The sequence below is a fragment of the Etheostoma cragini genome, chromosome 5 (genome assembly GCF_013103735.1).
Source record: "Etheostoma cragini isolate CJK2018 chromosome 5, CSU_Ecrag_1.0, whole genome shotgun sequence".
In the NCBI taxonomy this organism is placed as follows: domain Eukaryota; kingdom Metazoa; phylum Chordata; class Actinopteri; order Perciformes; family Percidae; genus Etheostoma; species Etheostoma cragini.
In genome coordinates this window covers 23,593,852-23,611,237 of record NC_048411.1, presented here as the reverse complement: position 1 = coordinate 23,611,237, position 17,386 = coordinate 23,593,852, and the positions used below count along the sequence as shown (strand labels likewise).

The window sequence follows — 17,386 nt, the reverse complement described above, 5'->3', positions numbered from 1 at the left end:
TATCATTGGAAATGTTTTTATCCTTCAGACACCGGGGAGTCATCTGCCATTACGACTTCTCTGAGGACGCGTTGTCACAGGATCACATCCTGCCCATCTGCAGGTCCGACTACATTGACTCATCCGGCTACAACTACAACATCGGTCTGGCGGTGCCTTACGACAGGCTGCCTGGCTCCCATCCATCCCACTGACACGCAGTTTTCCAAACTGCAACCAGGCTTAGTGAGTGACTGAACTGAGAACAGAAACTTTTACCCTTGATCAGTTTGATTCTCCAAACTGTATCCTTTTAATAATTAGCAGTTTCCTTTTATCATCCTCGTCAAATCAAGCTTCTTGGAAATGTAAGGTTACAGTGTACAGTATATTATCTGTAACTGTTGGGATTTGTAAATTCCAATGTTGAATTCAGTTTTAAGAGATTATGCACAGGATCACATCCTTGGAAACAAATACTGTCAAATGTATGGATTTTTAATTGGTTGAATTTGATTCAGTGCCGCTGTGCAACATTACAGCAATAATGGCTTATTCTACCTCGTTTACTAAATTCAATAGTTCTTAGTACATTTGTTAATATTCAAATAAATCATATACATGAATTGGTTTTATCATGCAGTCTTTAATAGATTTCCTTCATTAAAACAATTCGGTGCAAAATCAGTAATAAAATATCTCAAGGAAAGGGTTAGATTTACTTGCAAGTGGTCATAAATAGTAGATTTTCAAAGGCAGAACAGTTGTGGTTGGTTACACAGAATCTCACAGGCACAGAAATTAAACCTGTTAGTAGAGGCCTGGTATGTGCCTGCAGTTCCACTCTTTGGATGTTGGCACTGACAGAGGACCTATGGGTGCCACGGCAGCCCCGAATATGACTGACTTTATCTAACACATGAACCATTTAACTAAAGTACAAAGCACCCTTTACATTACATGCTGGTTACATGACGTTTTGGAGAATTCAGAGGTAGTGTGTTAGTTTAAAACCTCATAAAAAAAAAAAATTGTGTGGCATTAGATGGGAAACACATTTTATAGCAACTATCTGACACTACTTGTAGGATCACATTAACAACCCTTCCACCATATTGTCAGACTAATTTGTATAAAAATCTTTGGTTACACTTTACTTGAAGGTATCAACATAAGAGTGGAGACACTGGCATGAACGTGTCATAAACAAGTTATATACATTTGACATAACGCTTCTTTTAGTAAGTATCATTCGGTTTTGTCCTGACAGGTTAGGGTTATGGTTAATGTGTTCTTGACAGTGTCATTTTACTCTTATGTAGATACCTTCAAGTAAAGTGTTAGCAAATCTTACATGGTATTAGGAATATAAATATTTTCCTCCCAAAAAATGTATTAGTGCACAGCAAGTGTTTGGCTTTATTCCATTTAAGGATGGTAGAGGCTCTGTTAAAAACAAACCAACAACAATAAACATTTCTTTACAAGAACAACTTCAAGAGGTTGATTTCCCACAATGCAATGTTGGTGTATCTACATCCAAAAAGCGAATGTGCATCCTGGACTCCATTTCAAGCCCTTTTAAGATCTGTGAACAAATTAAAAAAAAGGCTATCATAAGCAAGTGACAAAAAAAAAAGAAGTCATATTTCTTTTAATCAGGTTGACTATAAAGTTCATCTTAAATAATGCAAACCTGTTCAAAATGCTCGAATGTTATTCCTTCATAAAAATCATCTGGGGCCTGAAATGATAAAGAGACAATGAATGCGTTGCTTTGCTGCAGATACGCGGCTGTGAATTGATTGTAACAGTTCAGATCTGGTGAGATCCTTTACCATGTGGGGCACATTTGTGCTCGCCACTTCCAACATGGCAGCATCTGCTATTGCCTTGGCAGCTTCCTGCTCGATGTTTCCACTCTTTGACAGAAGCTCTTCTACTACCTTGGATGAGAACCGTGTTAGAATTTAAACTTTGGAGATTGACACTTCCAAATGACAGTAAGAGGTAAAAGGTTTTTATGACATACTATCATATGACTTTTATTGTGACTTTGTTTTATAATGTTTTTTTTGTAGTTTGATGACAAACTACTATAACTTTGTGGCATACTGTATTATGACATTGACATACAATGACTTTTTTAATAACAGTTTTCTTGGCATACTATATTAGAATCATAGTATAATATGTTATAAAATATCAAAAAATCATAATATAGTAAGGGGAAAAGGTCATGTCATACAAATTACATAAAACGTCATAATACAGTATGTCATTAAAAGGTCATAGTATGTCCTTAACAATCAACACATGTTATAGCATAATATTCCATAAAAACATCCAAAAGTAATGGCATGCCATTAAACATGCTAAGTATAAAATGTCATACAAGTTACATAAAAAAGTCATAGTATGTCATTAATATGTCATAAACAAGTGTGTCATACAAATATAAACAAGTATGTCATGCAACTGTCATAAAACATAATACAGTATGTAATTAAAAGGTCATAGTACATTCTTAAATGTCATAAAAAATAATATGTCTTAAAATGCTTTAAAAAAGGTGATATAAACTTATATATATATATATATATATATAAAAATATATATATATATATATATATAAAAATATATATATATATATATATATATATATATATATATATATATATATATATATATATATATATATATATATATATATATATATATATATATATATATATATATATATATATATATATATAAAAAAATATATATATATATAAAAATATATAAATAAAAGACTTAACCTCTGTGTATCCAATAATTTTTAATTTAGTAAATTTTAATCATTTATCTATTGCAACATTAACCTTCAATTAGAGAATAAACTTCAACTTAAGCAAAATGCTCTTTTTGACATAAAATACAACCTCACCTGGACTTTAGTTTAAAGCAAACTATTTATCAAAACTCCTTAATTTCACTACCATAATGCAATTCCAATTTAATTGATGTAAACATTTAGATAACAACAAAACATAAAACCTGTCAATGTGTTAGTGTATTTGTATTGCTAGCTGACTGCTAGTATATCTAGAACATTTCAAACTACTGCACCTCAACGATCCAGCCACACAGGTGTTTTTACCATTTTTGCTGATTATACCTCTGCTCATGACTGCATGGGTGTGCGCAAACAGCATTATTCGTCCCTGTGTTACATAGCTTCGTTGCACTCATTCGGGTGGGACAACTTGAACCTAATAATTTTGAAAATACATGGAGTTTTGTGACGACATGTCGTTTCAAGAATAGCTCCACCATACTTTAAGCTGAGCAATATAATCAGTCAGAAAAACTGCTAATTCATGGCTGTACAGAGCCTTTAAAACACACTGATGAACGTAAATACAGTTTATGGGCACTAAATGTTTCATTTTAAATCCTCATTCATCATGAGATCCAATTTAGTTTAGATGGAATAACTGGTCAGATCTGGCTGTGATGCATAAAAGAAAAATTGTTTTTGTAAATTTAGTATGACGTGATTTAAATAAGAGGTGAATCAAATGTTCTTAATTCAACAAGGTTTAGTCAGACCTGTACCAAACGGCAGACGTTTATTTGAGCTCAATATGTGGAGTCTAATTTGAAAGCTGTGGATGGAACACTATTTACCATTAATTCCAGACTAATAAATAATGTACATTTCCATACACCCTTAATCTTGTTTAGTGTTATATAATCATATAGCACTGCACAAGATTAAGGTGAATGAATGTATGTCCCATACATTTACAAAAGTAAATTTATTGAAAATAGATGCATTTTTTGGGGATAACTTGTATTGTAACAATGCACATAATCATGCAAGCCTAAGACAAAGACTGGCATGGTTAGGTTATCTCACCTTCCTGTACTCCACCAGTGTGATGATGCCATCATTGTCTGTGTCATGCATGTTGAACAGGACTGGAAAGAAAGAATGGAAGAATTTAGAAGTTAGTCGGATTTCTAAGGAACTTTCCATCATCAAGTCAGAGAAGCCAGGATCTCAGTAATAGGCCGGAGAAAGTTGTGATTAAAGGGCACGTTTGATGATGCAGAGATAAAAATAAAAATAAAAGAATAACTAAGCAGGTCCTCTTATGGCTACATCAGAACCACCACTGCTAAATGTATAAAGAATCACACCGAGGCAACAAATGCCCTTTAAAATGTCCCTATTTGCATTACCAGTGACATTTCAGTCCTATGACAATACTTCATGTTTAACATTCCCGGGGCACTAACACGGAAAGACCAATTTACTTCCGCCTGCAATGTCCCAACAACATTTTGACTGTGCTGCCAAGTTTATTTCTGAACATCAGTTGAATGGCAATGTTAATATCAAATTGGCCTCATGAGGTAGACCTTTATCATTGTGACAGCAAGGAGAGCTGTGTTGATTTACAGTGCCCCCCCCCCCAAAGAAACATAAAAAAAATCAAATGTGTGGGAAAGACATTCTGACACAACAGGTGCCAAGAGGGAAACATAATTTGGATACATGGTTTGTTTGAAGCAAAGCAGCACTGGCCGCTATCAGTCTTTGATACTTTAGCAGACCCACACGGTTTATTGTGTTATCTGCTAATTTCTTTTATCAAAACCCTTGTACTTTAGGGTTTTGTGGCCTTTTTTTTCCAGAAACAAATAAAAAATAAATAAAGATCCTGTCAATGGGATCACCCTGCTGCACACCAGGGGAAAACATTTTAACCTTTATGAAAGGTTTACAGTATAACATTTACACACACACACATATATATATATCTATATATCTATATATCTATATACTTATATTTACATAATTACAAAACAAAAATGTCATACCATGGAAAACACACTGATTTTGTGTTCTTATATTAAATCACAACTCCATTTATTCTACAAAAACAAGAGTACAGCCCAAATCAGCCTGTCTTCCTGACACAAATTTTCTTGAACAGTGCAAAACAACAGACTGAGTAGGAAAAACAGGAAATACTAGAATAGAAACATTTTTGGCAGTGGTAGAGGTACTCAGATCCTTTACTTAATATCAATAAAAAATTAACCCACCTAATAGGTTTAGAGGAAATGTTTCTTTGATATAAACTCATAAGCTGAAATGGAATTTTAAGAAATGAATCTAGTACCTTTAGTTCCTCTAAATTGTATACAGTACATCTACTCTATAGATTTCTTTAGACACATCAAATAACTGCATAACAAATATAATATAGAAATATAAAATATATGCCCAAGAGGTTTGGATTTTTTTGATCTCATGCATTACTGGCTAAACAATTATATCTACCATAGTGTAGTACCACACAAGGTTTTAGTGGTCTAAAACAACAAAAGATAAAAGCAGTTTTTGGTAATAGTCCATTACAACCATATAACGCTTCTATTGAAAAGACATTATGCTATTTTTTGTTGTAATAGTTCTAAAGAACAAACACAAAGACAATTAAAGCTGCAAGCAGCGTTGGACAGGCTCTAATTAAGCAATAGATAATTCCTCCCTCAGACGAGTGAGAAATGGCTGTGGCTGAAATTAGAGACACACCCCACTATTCACAAATTACTCAGCTAAGCAGCTATTATGCATGCCAGACTTACCTGCTTGGATGCCGCAAGGCAGAAATTGGCACTAATCCCCCTAATCTTCCCCTCCTGCCACCTGCACTTAGCCCGGCCCACTCCGCACATGTTATATGCATATTGTGTCCTTCGTGTACAGTTAAGCACACTATAACATGGGTTTGTTAAAGTAGTCCCGACCGCATAACGTGAAACAAAGGGATTTCAACTTGTTTGAATATCACCTAAAGCATTTTATTGGGCAAGATTCATTTGAGGAAATACACAAATTATGTCTTACCTAAAACACCACAGACAATGGCCTCATTCTGTTTAACTAAATCTGCTTTAATTTGAGTAAACAAATGGGTTCAGGAATGTGTACAATAGCAGTTCAGTATCTACTGAAAAAAGGTTTTTATTTTTTTTAAACATAGAGCCTTCTACACAGCAAGGAGTCCTGGCTTTGAATTTATGTAGGGCCCCTCGTATTTCAATTTTTGATCAAAATATATGACACCAATAACATTAATTAAAAAATCCTGAAATACCTCTTGGAATAGATCAAACCTATTATGATCTAATGGAATATTGATAACCAAGTCTAAATTTGGGTCCCGACTCGTGGCTACAAATGATCTTATTCTATTTGTGACAGTTGGGGTTGTACTGGCCCGGTTCACAGCCAAACCATAAATACCTCCAAGCCTCTCAATGTGAGAGCTGACATGCAGTGAAAGATCCGGTGCTCACACACGCAGCCATGCCTCACTACACTTCTCATGGCATGTCGGTAGTGATTAAAATAAATTGTTGACATCACCGATTTGTTATACACTGAATTTTGCACTCTCTTCCTGGCATTTCTTTATTGAGACACATAGGAGAGAAGGTTTATGCCCTACACTAACAGCTGAGAATCTTAACCTACAAGTATATCTGATTGTATCTAATATAGTTATTAAAAAAGTAAGCAGCGTCTTACAGCGAAGCTTCTCTTTTCTCATAGTTTGCTTCTCCTCCTCTGTCGTCTTCAAGGATGGAGGGCGGAAGTGGGACATGACCATGAGGAACTGCTCAAAGCCAATCTCCCCGCAGGAGCCCACCTCATTCTGATGCTGGTTCCTGCATCACAGAAAGAAGAAATCAAAGTTCCGCCATTATGAATTCAGATTCAATCTGGCTTGTATTATCTCAAGTTGTAAATAGACCATTTCCATGCAGATTATCACAAGTCATCGGTTTTAAAAACATTTTTTTATTAAATTTGCCTATTGAAAAATCTTGAAAATGTGTTTGGTTTAGTTCTATTCATCTGCACAATACATAACAAGACAAACATTCCTGGGGGTGTCAACCCTACAATATCGCCACAATATTGATATTGATGTATTTGGTAAAAAATATCAGGATATTTGATCTTCTCCATATTGCCCAGCCCTACTATCCATCCATCAGTTGGCTCATCAATTGGCCTGGCAGGAAAGGCAATGAGCATGTTTTTTGAATTGTCAAACTGTATAAATTAGGATTTAATAGAGTATAGAAATCCTAATAGAACACATAAAAAGCAGTGAGAGAATTCCATTGCTACTTTTACAGCTTGTGTTCACACAGCTGTGGACAGGAAGAAACCTACATCATATCTACAGCCGATAAAAGATTAGATTTAAAATTTAACACAATTAAGATGAAAAAAGGCATTGCTTGGACAAACTGGCCTTTGATCATTTTTTATCTCAGAAAATGTTTACTTTTCACAGATCATGTAATAAGGTTTGGTTTTGAAAGTGCTTTGAATATATGGAAGAAAAAAAAGTCATGATAGTAGAAAGAATATATCAGTTCACATGGCCATCAGCCATCGGGTGGACACAGAGTGGGGTGTTATCTGGTTGTACTCACCTTTTATCAAAGAATGCTTCAACAATTTGCTCTTTGATTGGGTTGTTGGCAAGGGATGGTATGCTGTCCAATTGTTCTCTACTGCAGTGCAACGAGACAAAGTCCGTCATAATAAAAAAATAATAAAAGAAATACTTCAGTGCAGCAGGCTGGAACAACTGACTTATTATAGGAAGTTACATGAACTGTCTGAGGGTTAACGGTTTGAAGAAATATCTGCTACAGACAACATTTATTCCACCTCTTTATAAAAGGAAAGTTAACAGTCATCTATTACTACAGACATGCCACTTTGGTAGTTTTGTGTGTGTTTATACATTTATGAGTGTGTGTGTCTAGTACTGTACATGTCAGCTCTGCATGTCTGATGCATCAACATATTGTATTTGAATAATGTGTCTGCATAATGTGTTTGCATTAGTGTTGCCTGTGTTTGTCATGATATTTTGCTCATTTGCTTGTGTGCATGGAATTCCCACAATCCATTACTCGAGCGACCGTGCAGGTGGTATTTCATGTTTAGTGGTGACTGCAAAAGATGAATAATATCCATTTAAACCAAATTCAGCGGACTAGCAGGGCTTTGCCTCATGTGCAGGTTTTTAAACAAACTTTTACCTCATTGTCTCCTCATTATCACTCAGCTGCTGGAATCGTTTGTACAGGTTTTCAATCTGCTCCAGTGAAACTGAAAGAAGCAAACACCAACAGCATGAAAGTATGTCAACAAGACACCCATTATTATTCTATACCCATCAACAAGCATCTTGCATTTCTTCATTTGTTAACACCATCCTACATGATACGAAACAGTAGATTATTCCTATTGAAATGTTTTTGATTTTCTTTTAAACATTGTAATACAGTGGATTATGATTAAACACTGAGATTTTTACCTTAATTAAACTGCTGTGCCGCGGTCAGTCAGTCAGTTTAATGGAAAAGCAAACAAAACGTGTTCCACTGGGATTGACTTTTCATGACATTTCAAATAGTTCTTTGAATCATTAACTTACCGTGTGGACTAGTGACCACACACTTAAGGTTTACACACCATAATCTGGCACTGCCTGTTCCCATATCAAGTTGGGTGTGGCGTTTAATTGCTTCAGTAAACAATTGTTAATTTTGACCCCCCTTTCCCCAAGCCTGCTTTGTAAATTGTGAACTGGTTAGTGTTGGGGTAAAAATATGCAATGTTAGACTACAGCCTCATGCAGAAACAAGTTTGTTGTCAGTGTGGGCGGTGCATGTTAGGCTTAACACACAATCTCTTACAATAACATGGAGCAATTAGGCAAGTATAAAAGAAAACAGAATATATTATAAATGTGGCTTTTGCTCTACCAACAGGCCTGTTAAGTGTCACTGTCAAGGACATATCAGTCTATTCAAATCCCCCACTGGGCCCAGAGAGGAATGGGATCAAAGCCCACCCTTTGAGGAAATGAAGGTGATCAAATTCAAATACTCAACCATACTGTATCAAAAGAGTTTGGGCTCAGTGTGCGATTCAAACCTGGTCTCTGCTACTCAAATTCTGCATGCCACTGCATGCCCAAGTTTCACATCAGGATCCTGCCCCTTCCCAACAAAGATCTACACACTTCTGCTTCTCTGTCTGCCTTTTGTTTCGTTCATTCATTCATTGAACTTTGCCTCCCACCTACGGGAGGAAGAGAGTGGCTTTAGGGCAACAAACAAGGTGTTCAAATAACCCACAGCACTGCATGCAAAGTACAGAATTATCAACGCAAATTAATGCAGATACAAAAATAGTTAAAAGCTAAAAAGTCAACTCGGAGTCGACACAGTAGTTCACTGAAAGTTTCGCTGTGTGTCAGGTTATGGTTTACTAAAAACCGGCGCTAAATAAATTGTTACATTTAAAATATCACCGAATTAGGGTGTATTTGTTCAGGTTGGCATTTCACGTAGCTTGATCTGGTACCCTGATCAGGTTTCTGTCATCTGTATCATCTTTCAGGTCCTTGACGACCGGTTAACCCACTTTACACCTTAAACTGAACGACTTGTTAACAAAGCCGTAGGCAACACTGGATCAGGTTGTCTATAATGTTTCTAGAAGAAGAAGAAGAAGAAAAAAAAGAAAAGTTCCTTATGTTGTTTTCCCCCTACTTACATCCAGTTTTATCCGCCAGGTCGTGGTACTTGTGCTCGTTGCGTGTCTGCGAAGCTCCCATCGCTGCTGTTCCGCGGGGTGCGTCAGGGCGCATAATCTGGTTCAACTAGTTTAACTTTTCTGTGCTGCCGCGGATTTATCGCGATGCTTTCTGCGGGTCAGCGCTATAGGCTGCTGCCGCTGGCGTCCTGGGAACATCTGGCTTCCTCAAGGTCCTAAATCCATGCAGCCTGTGGATAGATGACCTGTTGTCTTCGGGTTTCTCTTCAGCCATCTGCCGTAAATCGTGATTAGTATTGTGCATTACACTAGTTAAGAAATGCTCAATTTAGCTCAGTAAAATAAATAAGAGAGAAGCTAGAATAAAAAAACAACGTGAAACGCTTTATTGTTTTTGTAGTTTCCTCAAAGTTCAGTGTAATTTCTGTTCCAAGTCAGCGGGGTCTGTATTGGTTCTTCTTTTGTGTTTCTATTAACACCTCAACAACACTGATGAGTCATGACATCCTACATGTTTCACGTGTAAATATACAGGGCAAACAAACACGTGATCTACAAATTTGAAAGTTAAACTTTCTAAGTGCATGAAAGGGATAAAAGATGGGGAATTAAAAGTAGAAGTTAATTTACAAAGTATCTTCCTTATAGTCTTTTGTGTGGCACTGTGACTTTGGGTTGGACTAAATGCTGGGGGCTTATATTTGACTGGTGCTGGGTGCATGGAGCTCTGGGTAAAGGAGCATTCCTTGGTTCTGGATAGAAGAATATTTACAGTACCCATCCTGAACTTACTCAGCCACTTAACTGTGTACTTCAAGTCTACATTCCCTTGTCCTCATGGGGTCTACTTGTGTGGCATTTTGGGTTTCAACGCCTTTTTCCAAACTTAACTTCATGAAAGGATTGGAGGATCCTGTATCCTGGATAATGACCCGTAACAAGGCCTTCAGTCTTTGCTTCCACAACAAATACACTGTAGTATTTAGATGCATGCATCTAAACAGTAACCCTTTTTGCTGCATGTTTCAAGACTTTGTGGTCTCTTTTTACACTTGTGCAGCCATGGAAATGTTAAAATAAATATTACCATACCTGCATAGTAACCTGAATGTGGTATAAAACTATTGGGAATCATTTCTTGTTACATCAAATCCTCAGTTTCTGATAATACTGTATACTGGCTGTTTTTTTAAACAGAAAAAGCTCTCCATTACACATGTCCTGGTCTTGAGTATGTGCAACAAAGCAACAGCTAAGAGGATAGTTAATTGAGAATGGGTGACCAGTAATTGGTTAGCCCCTTTTGGCAGGTAGTTGGAGACAGCAACTTTGCTACATGGGCATGGTGTGGTGGTTGTTTTGGTCTGTGGCAAGAGCCTGGTCCTGGGCCCCAGTGCCAGGTGTCAGTCTGTGGTAAAGCTCCTGCACCGTACCCAACGTTTCAACCATGTCCTCTGGGTATCGGGTCTGCAGTTCTTCGTTGGCAAAATAGTGGGTGTCAGCAAACTCTGAGAAGTAACGTCCTACCTCCGGGTGGCCAATCTCCAATGGGGCCGAGTGGGGCTCCAAATTCTCTGAGGAACAATGGAAAAGTGTTACATTCTGATAACAGACCATTTACATAAAAAGATAACCTAAATTGTATAAAACAAAACAGATCAAACTAAGTATTTTGATATGAGAGTTCTCAAGGAAATGTCAATTGCACTTTATTTTGTTATCACAGCTTCATGTCTCCTCATTTCTTGCAAAGCAGATAGGATAGCAGATGAGAGCATAGGGGCTGATCAGCACAAACTCCTTTCAGGGCTTGTAGCGAACAGTGTGTCGACTACAACCTGCGGTCCTGTGCAGCATTTCAACCCCCCTTCGCCTCTTTCACTTCTGCAGGTGTCCGGTCAATAAAAGGCCTAGAAATGCCTCAAAATATTATAAAAAGAAAAAAAAGGGATTTCATAAGTTAAGCGTGCATTTTCCATCACCCATCATGTCCAAAAACGGCCCTACCAATGTGCAAGTATAGACAGGATTTGTTTTTACTCCACCTAGAGTTAGAATATCTTAATTCCCCCATTTTGTAGTGTGTCCACATGCTTGCATAACAACTTGAATGGGACATTATTTGTGTTGCGGACTTCCTCTTGTCTTATCAACTAGCAGTTTCCTTTTTATGTCTTTTCAGTAAATGACATCAGTTGGTTATATGTTCCAATTGTATACCATTCCTGCAAATGAAATTAAAGAGAAGGTAATTATTTGACATTAAATTGAGCTGTTGCATTGATAAGAGTACATAACATCTGAAGTTTTCTCCCAAATAACCAGCAAATACTATGTGCACAAAGTATGCTTGCACCATTAGAGTGGTAATTCTCAGCATCTTGGGCCTCATGAATGCTTTCCTGCTACGCATTGTGACCTCAGCAAATCATAAAATCTTTTTTTTTTTCATTTATCCTTTAACTTGATTTAATAGTAGCAATGATACAAGTCTTCCCAAGAGCATGTATCAAACATATACAAATCTGTGATTATTTCCTTTTTTAATTTTATTATCACACAACCTGCATACATTTGTTTACCATGAGGTTATTATGTCATTACCATACTGGTGTAAATGGTTCATACCCTGCGCTGCATAGCGACATGTTCCATCCTGTACGAGGACGTTGTAGAACGGCTGGTTGGCCCCATTGGACAGCTGGTGGACCCTCATGGTGGTGATCCACTCCTGACTCATGGTGCACTTTGGGTCCCAGCCGTAGATCACACAGTTATATCCTGACCTGTCGGACGAGATGGAACAGGACAGACACACTATGAGAAGATTGCAAAGAGACATGTTGACAAAGAGGAGGATTGTGGTTGCTAGATGTACGTGTGACCCACCTCTTGTGTTTCATGATGAGGCCAACTGAATACTGGACCTCCAGGTGTTCGGAAACACTGCGCTTCTTCACCTCAGGTGTAACAGGATGCTTCTTGTGCTGGATGTGCTCCAGCGTGTGCTGTACGAGGTAACCCACTGCCCCATGCTGGGACGGATCCAGTGCCTGAATGTGCTGCAGGATGTCTAGAACCTTGGACGGAGGAAAAACATCAATGGATAATGCAGTTAGGTGAAATGCTATGGGCTACATGGAAAGTGCTTCAGACTGAAGCATAGGGAACGCTTTATGAATTGAATTATATAAGAAAGCAACATCAGGTTGTGTGTCCTGACCTTTTCTGGCCAGATGCCCAGGTGGAAGTAGAGGCGTGCCTGCAGCAGCAGGTACTGCACATTATCTGGGTTGATAGTGAGGTAGAGGTCCAGAGAGTCTCTCAGCAGCTGGTAGGATTTCTCATTGCCCTCCCTGAAAGAAACCACAGTGCAGGTGAAGTAAATTACATCCATTTATTCTAGCAACCGGCAACTGCAATTACATTATTTATTCTGTTTTTAGACAACATTCAACATGCCAGGCCTCATCAATCCTCCACAAAGTCATCTCTCCTGCAGAAAAGATTCAGTTGTATCGGTCAGGTGTTCCGTTTCTCTTACCCTCTTTTACCGATGTTAAGCAGGTTTCCCACCATCCTGAGCAGCACCTCGGTGGTGCTGATGGCACTGTAGTAATCTGCCGTCACCTGGTGGCCAATGAGGTACTCACACTCCTTGGCAGTCAGCTGTTTGCCTTTACCAAAGGCATCAATATAGACATAGTCATAGATGTCCTCACTCCTGCAGGGACAAATACTAGTAATCAATCTAGGAGGTAGATACATTTCACAGACATCCATCACAAATTGTGTCTTAATAATCAATACACCATGAATGTTTATAAGCAGTATTTTCAATATAGAGGACTGGAGCAAGTTCTCAAAAGTGCGGCAAGGTTTTATAAAAGATAGTAGTGAAACAGCAATACCATGATTGAGGTGCGGAGTTTACTGCAGTGTAGTGCAACCATGCACAGTTTGGAGTATATCCAATTCAAAGTAAAACAGCACATTGAACTTGTCCACAGCAATGCAAAGTAAAATCCAATATCTCCTTATCTACCTTTTACCAAAAGAAAAAAGAAAAAGAAAAAAAACACTCAAAATGTTGAAATTGCTTTTGTTTATGGCAGCCAAAATCTACTATAAAATAAGATGGATTATGCTCCAAACATTCTGCTTTCTTTTCTTGCACAAACACAACCACATCCTAAGAGGGAGGAGCCCAGATATCTCTGCAGTTGCATTTGCTACAGATTGATAACCGGACACAATGTAATGTGTAATGACAGATGATAGCGCTTTCTCTATCTAGATAGTTGTTAGGGAGACGGTGCATAGCTAAATATTACCATTTATACAACTTTGAAGTTTTATATGTATCAAATGGATGTGATTAAAGGAAAACAGTCAAATGAGTTAACTGGTGAAAAAAGCTCTGCTCTACTCCTGAAAGGACAAACTATGTGAATAACAGCTATACCCTTAAAACATTAAGACAAATGTGAAAGCTATTCATTTCAAACCGTACCCAGTTTGTTTTTGGCACCAGCGCAAAAGGAAGTGATTGGGAAAGTTGACTGGTTCCACCTGAACCCCCAGCTTCCGGGCTAATGTCATGTAGAGAACAGAGAGGCTTATGGGAATGCCTGTACGGCGTAGTAGCACCTAAATGGAAAAAAAAAATATATTAATAGAAAATTAATAATTGGTAGTCGGTCAAACAAGTACAAATATTGAGTTAAATATTGAAAAGTTTGTTACTTAAAAAACAAAAACACAACTTTGTGTATTAAGGCTGTACCTGGTGGATGTAAGAGTTGAGAGGGTTGTAGAAGTCAAACTCGTTGCCTTTGTATTGAAGCTGCTCATACAATACAGAGTTTAGGGCACACACCACCTGCCTCTGGAGCTCAAAGTCCTCTACGACAAAACAGTCACCTAGATCATACCCAAGAAATTAAACTTCATAAGAACGTTGGCTCAAAGGGAAAATATGGATATAATGAGGCTTGGAACAAAAGGAAAAAACATCCTGCACTCTGCTCTTGCATCTCCGTTTAACGATTCGACCCCTCCGGACCGTCATGAGTATTTTAAAACAACAAACAAAACCGGGCTTAAATACATTTTGCCCCTCCCCTTCAGTGTCCCCAATTGTGGGAAAATAGACACTTTTCAATGAGAGTATCCCTTAATAAACACATGTGTCACTTTCACATCCAAGAAATCAATATCTCAATTCAATTGCAACACATCATACAGTCACATCATATCCATATCAGGAAAATACATACTGACTACCAAATGTTTTAACTTGTTGCCCCTTAACCTCTAAAAAAACTTGAATTCATGTTTCCATGTGTGCAAACACATACATCCATTCCGTATTTATTGTTATTATTCAAAGATTTACTGAAATAGAAGACCACGCCTTTGGGATATAGACGTACAAACCCCAATTCCATGTCTTTACAGACGTTACATCACTTTTCCTTTTAACAACACTCAAGCATTTGGGAACTGAGGACACTAATTGTTGAAACTCTAGGTGGAATTCTTCAGTCGAGGATCTCCGGTCTTGTATTTTGCGCTTCATACTGGCAACACATTTCCAAGTAGTAGTAGTAGACAGGTCTGGACTGCACTTTTACTACAAAGCCACGCTGTTGTAACACATGCAGAATGTAACTTTTACGTTTTACACAATGTCCCAACTTTATTAGAATTGGGGTTTGTATTTTGGAAAAAACATGAGAAAACAAACATCAGTTTTCATTTTTAGTTTTAAAACCCACCCTGAGCAATACGCAGGCTCGGGTGAGAGGGATTCTTGATTCCGAGCATCTTCTTCACTTTCTCTGCGATGTCATCCAGCTGGGCTGATATGCTGTTCAGTGTTATGTCAGCCAGTGGGTTACAATACTGATCCACCAGTAAAGCACCTAGAGAGGCAGACAAGACCAAGAGAGGGAATGCACAATGTAGTGCTGCTTGCATCAACTTTGAAAACAAAAGACTAAGAAACTGGATAAAATTGCTGAATGCTAACGCCAGAAGCAGTTATATTAACACTAAACAACGAAACAAAAAACATACATACGTCTAAGCTAAACAGAACACAGTGCAACTTCAGTTGTTTGACATGTATTCCTGCCTTACCCTCTAATGCTGACTGCTGCTCTGCAGGCTGCTCAAGGAAGGTTTTCAAACTCCTCAAGATGTTCTGTTGTCTCAGGAAGTAAAGGATTTTCTTTGCATAATACTTTAAGGTCAAGCTTTTCCTAACGATGGGTGCACAATGGAAGAAACACATTACTGGTGTAAAGGGCGTGAGTGGGCAAAACAACAAGACCTTTCATAATCACGATTAACAAGATCAACTCCCATACCCAGTCATGATTGCAAAATTCAGCGTGTGGTTAGAGGCAAGTGGGTTTTGCTGTCTCTCACCTCTTGTCAGAGTTGAGTATGAAGAGGAGCTCGTCTTCACAGAAGTGCTCTGGCATCCCAAGTGACTCGATCTCTGCAAAGCTGTCTCCTAGCACCTGGCCAACGCAGGGCTGAGATGCAGATCGCTAGGTTAGTTTGGAACACGGAAATATAAATATATATATATATTTTTTCATCTTGACTATCGTTTACATTATTTACATCTATTTAATGTACCTAACAAGTTTACTTGCCAAGAAATCTAGATGCATCCTAGCGCCAGCCAATGTAATTTGAAGCTAGTGGTCTGGCTTGTCAGGCTACAAGTCTACATGTAACAACGTACAGTAAAAATCATGAAATTGCAGTCTGGATTACTTACGACTTCTGTGAAGAATCTCTTTGAGATTGATTCCACGGTCCCTCGTATTTGTATACCAACTCGATGGCGTGTTTTGTATTCTCTGAGCCAGTCACAGCACTCATTCTGACGGTAAAACCTCTGCAGTCTTGGCCATCTGTTGATGGAGGCAGTAACATTGTAATTTTAGTGACACTGTGGGCATGCCCAGAATATGTTGAGCACTAAATGACTTAATGTCTATGAAATCAGTTATCATCCTGCAGGAAACGTGGCTTTCGATTTGCCCAGAGAAAAGTAATCAGGAGAAAGCCTATAAATCAGGAGGAGGGCTGCCTTTGGTCTTAGCTGCACTTTCCTGCAGTTCACAGGCTGCATGTAACATCCAAGGTCACACAAATTCACTTTTCGGCAGTCCTTGATGACGTTTCAACGTGTGAACAATAAAACGAATAAGATATGAAAGCTTCATAGTTGTCTGCAGTGTAGAAGCTTGCGAATGGCCTGGCGGGATGATTCATTTGGTGCATCCGCAAAACGTCAATGGCTGACAGCTGCCTGTTACTCCGCAATAAAAGAACCCACCTTTAGGCAGAAGATAGGCGATTTAGGCCTCTAAACAAGAGACATTATAAAGTCAGGGAGATAGCGGTGAAAAGCCACCAAAGCCAAACCTCTGAAGAAATACCACAATAAAACATAGCACCTGAGTTTGTACTGGTGTCCCCAGACCTTCCCCCTTCCATGGCAGACGTCGTGTAGCCTCTTGCAGCAGCAGGAAACGTTACAAATGTCGAGATGTTTGAGGACAGGGAAGCATAGGATGTGTTCGAGTAATTCGGTCGGCAGGTCGGTCAGTTTTTTAATTTGAGTGTCGAAAATAATCCCATTTAGACTTTGTTGCCCCTCTCCGGCTACAGACGTCGCCATCTTTACTGTTTACCCGATTACCTCATTGCTCAGGCGCCGCCCATTTA

General features: G+C 38.3%; 3 protein-coding genes across 5 annotated transcripts in view; 1 reads left to right on the top strand and 2 right to left on the bottom strand.

Annotated features, from left to right (window-relative positions):
• Positions 1–539, top strand: part of fbxw8 (F-box and WD repeat domain containing 8) — a 22,482-nt gene extending 21,943 nt beyond the window's left edge. The window contains exon 11 of the mRNA XM_034872826.1: positions 29–539. Within this exon, the coding sequence (XP_034728717.1) occupies positions 29–194 (166 nt within the window). The 3' untranslated portion in view covers positions 195–539. The remainder of the gene's footprint in view (positions 1–28) is intronic.
• tesca (tescalcin a) overlaps positions 1–9,888 on the bottom strand; it is a 20,751-nt gene extending 10,863 nt beyond the window's left edge. The window contains exons 1-8 of one of the 2 annotated variants that reach the window (XM_034872833.1): positions 9,635–9,888; positions 8,110–8,179; positions 7,492–7,572; positions 6,572–6,711; positions 3,884–3,945; positions 1,818–1,925; positions 1,676–1,723; positions 1,441–1,567 (exon numbers count right to left, since the gene is read on the bottom strand). In XM_034872833.1, coding sequence (XP_034728724.1) covers positions 1,475–1,567; positions 1,676–1,723; positions 1,818–1,925; positions 3,884–3,945; positions 6,572–6,711; positions 7,492–7,572; positions 8,110–8,179; positions 9,635–9,728 — 696 coding nt within the window. In that variant the 5' untranslated portion in view covers positions 9,729–9,888 and the 3' untranslated portion in view covers positions 1,441–1,474. Of the gene's footprint in view, positions 1–605; positions 1,568–1,675; positions 1,724–1,817; positions 1,926–3,883; positions 3,946–6,571; positions 6,712–7,491; positions 7,573–8,109; positions 8,180–9,634 lie in introns of those variants that run through there. The other variant, XM_034872832.1, reaches the window with a different exon arrangement.
• On the bottom strand, positions 8,110–17,386 carry fbxo21 (F-box protein 21). Of its 2 annotated transcripts, XM_034872828.1 has the most exons (14): positions 17,116–17,386; positions 16,431–16,566; positions 16,070–16,179; positions 15,779–15,900; positions 15,415–15,561; positions 14,421–14,557; positions 14,148–14,284; positions 13,179–13,358; positions 12,858–12,990; positions 12,524–12,714; positions 12,263–12,420; positions 10,882–11,208; positions 9,635–10,849; positions 8,110–8,179 (listed from the first exon to the last, which is right to left on the bottom strand). In XM_034872828.1, exons 1-12 carry the CDS (start codon positions 17,337–17,339, stop codon positions 10,967–10,969), a joined length of 1,917 nt encoding a protein of 638 aa, XP_034728719.1. In that variant the 5' UTR covers positions 17,340–17,386; the 3' UTR covers positions 8,110–8,179; positions 9,635–10,849; positions 10,882–10,966. The 2 variants fall into 2 exon arrangements, with proteins under 2 accessions (XP_034728719.1, XP_034728718.1); XM_034872827.1 differs by having other exon boundaries at positions 9,635–11,208.

Excerpts from the sequence above, each read along its gene's own strand:
- fbxo21 (XM_034872827.1), bottom strand. The coding sequence starts at position 17,339 with ATGGCGACGTCTGTAGCCGGAGAGGGGCAACAAAGTCTAAATGGGATT. Across the intron at positions 14,558-15,414 it reads GAGCCTGCGTATTGCTCAGG|GTGACTGTTTTGTCGTAGAG; the intron begins GTGGGTTTTAAA and ends GGTATGATCTAG. Across the intron at positions 12,715-12,857 it reads TGGGCATCTGGCCAGAAAAG|GTTCTAGACATCCTGCAGCA; the intron begins GTCAGGACACAC and ends CCTCCGTCCAAG.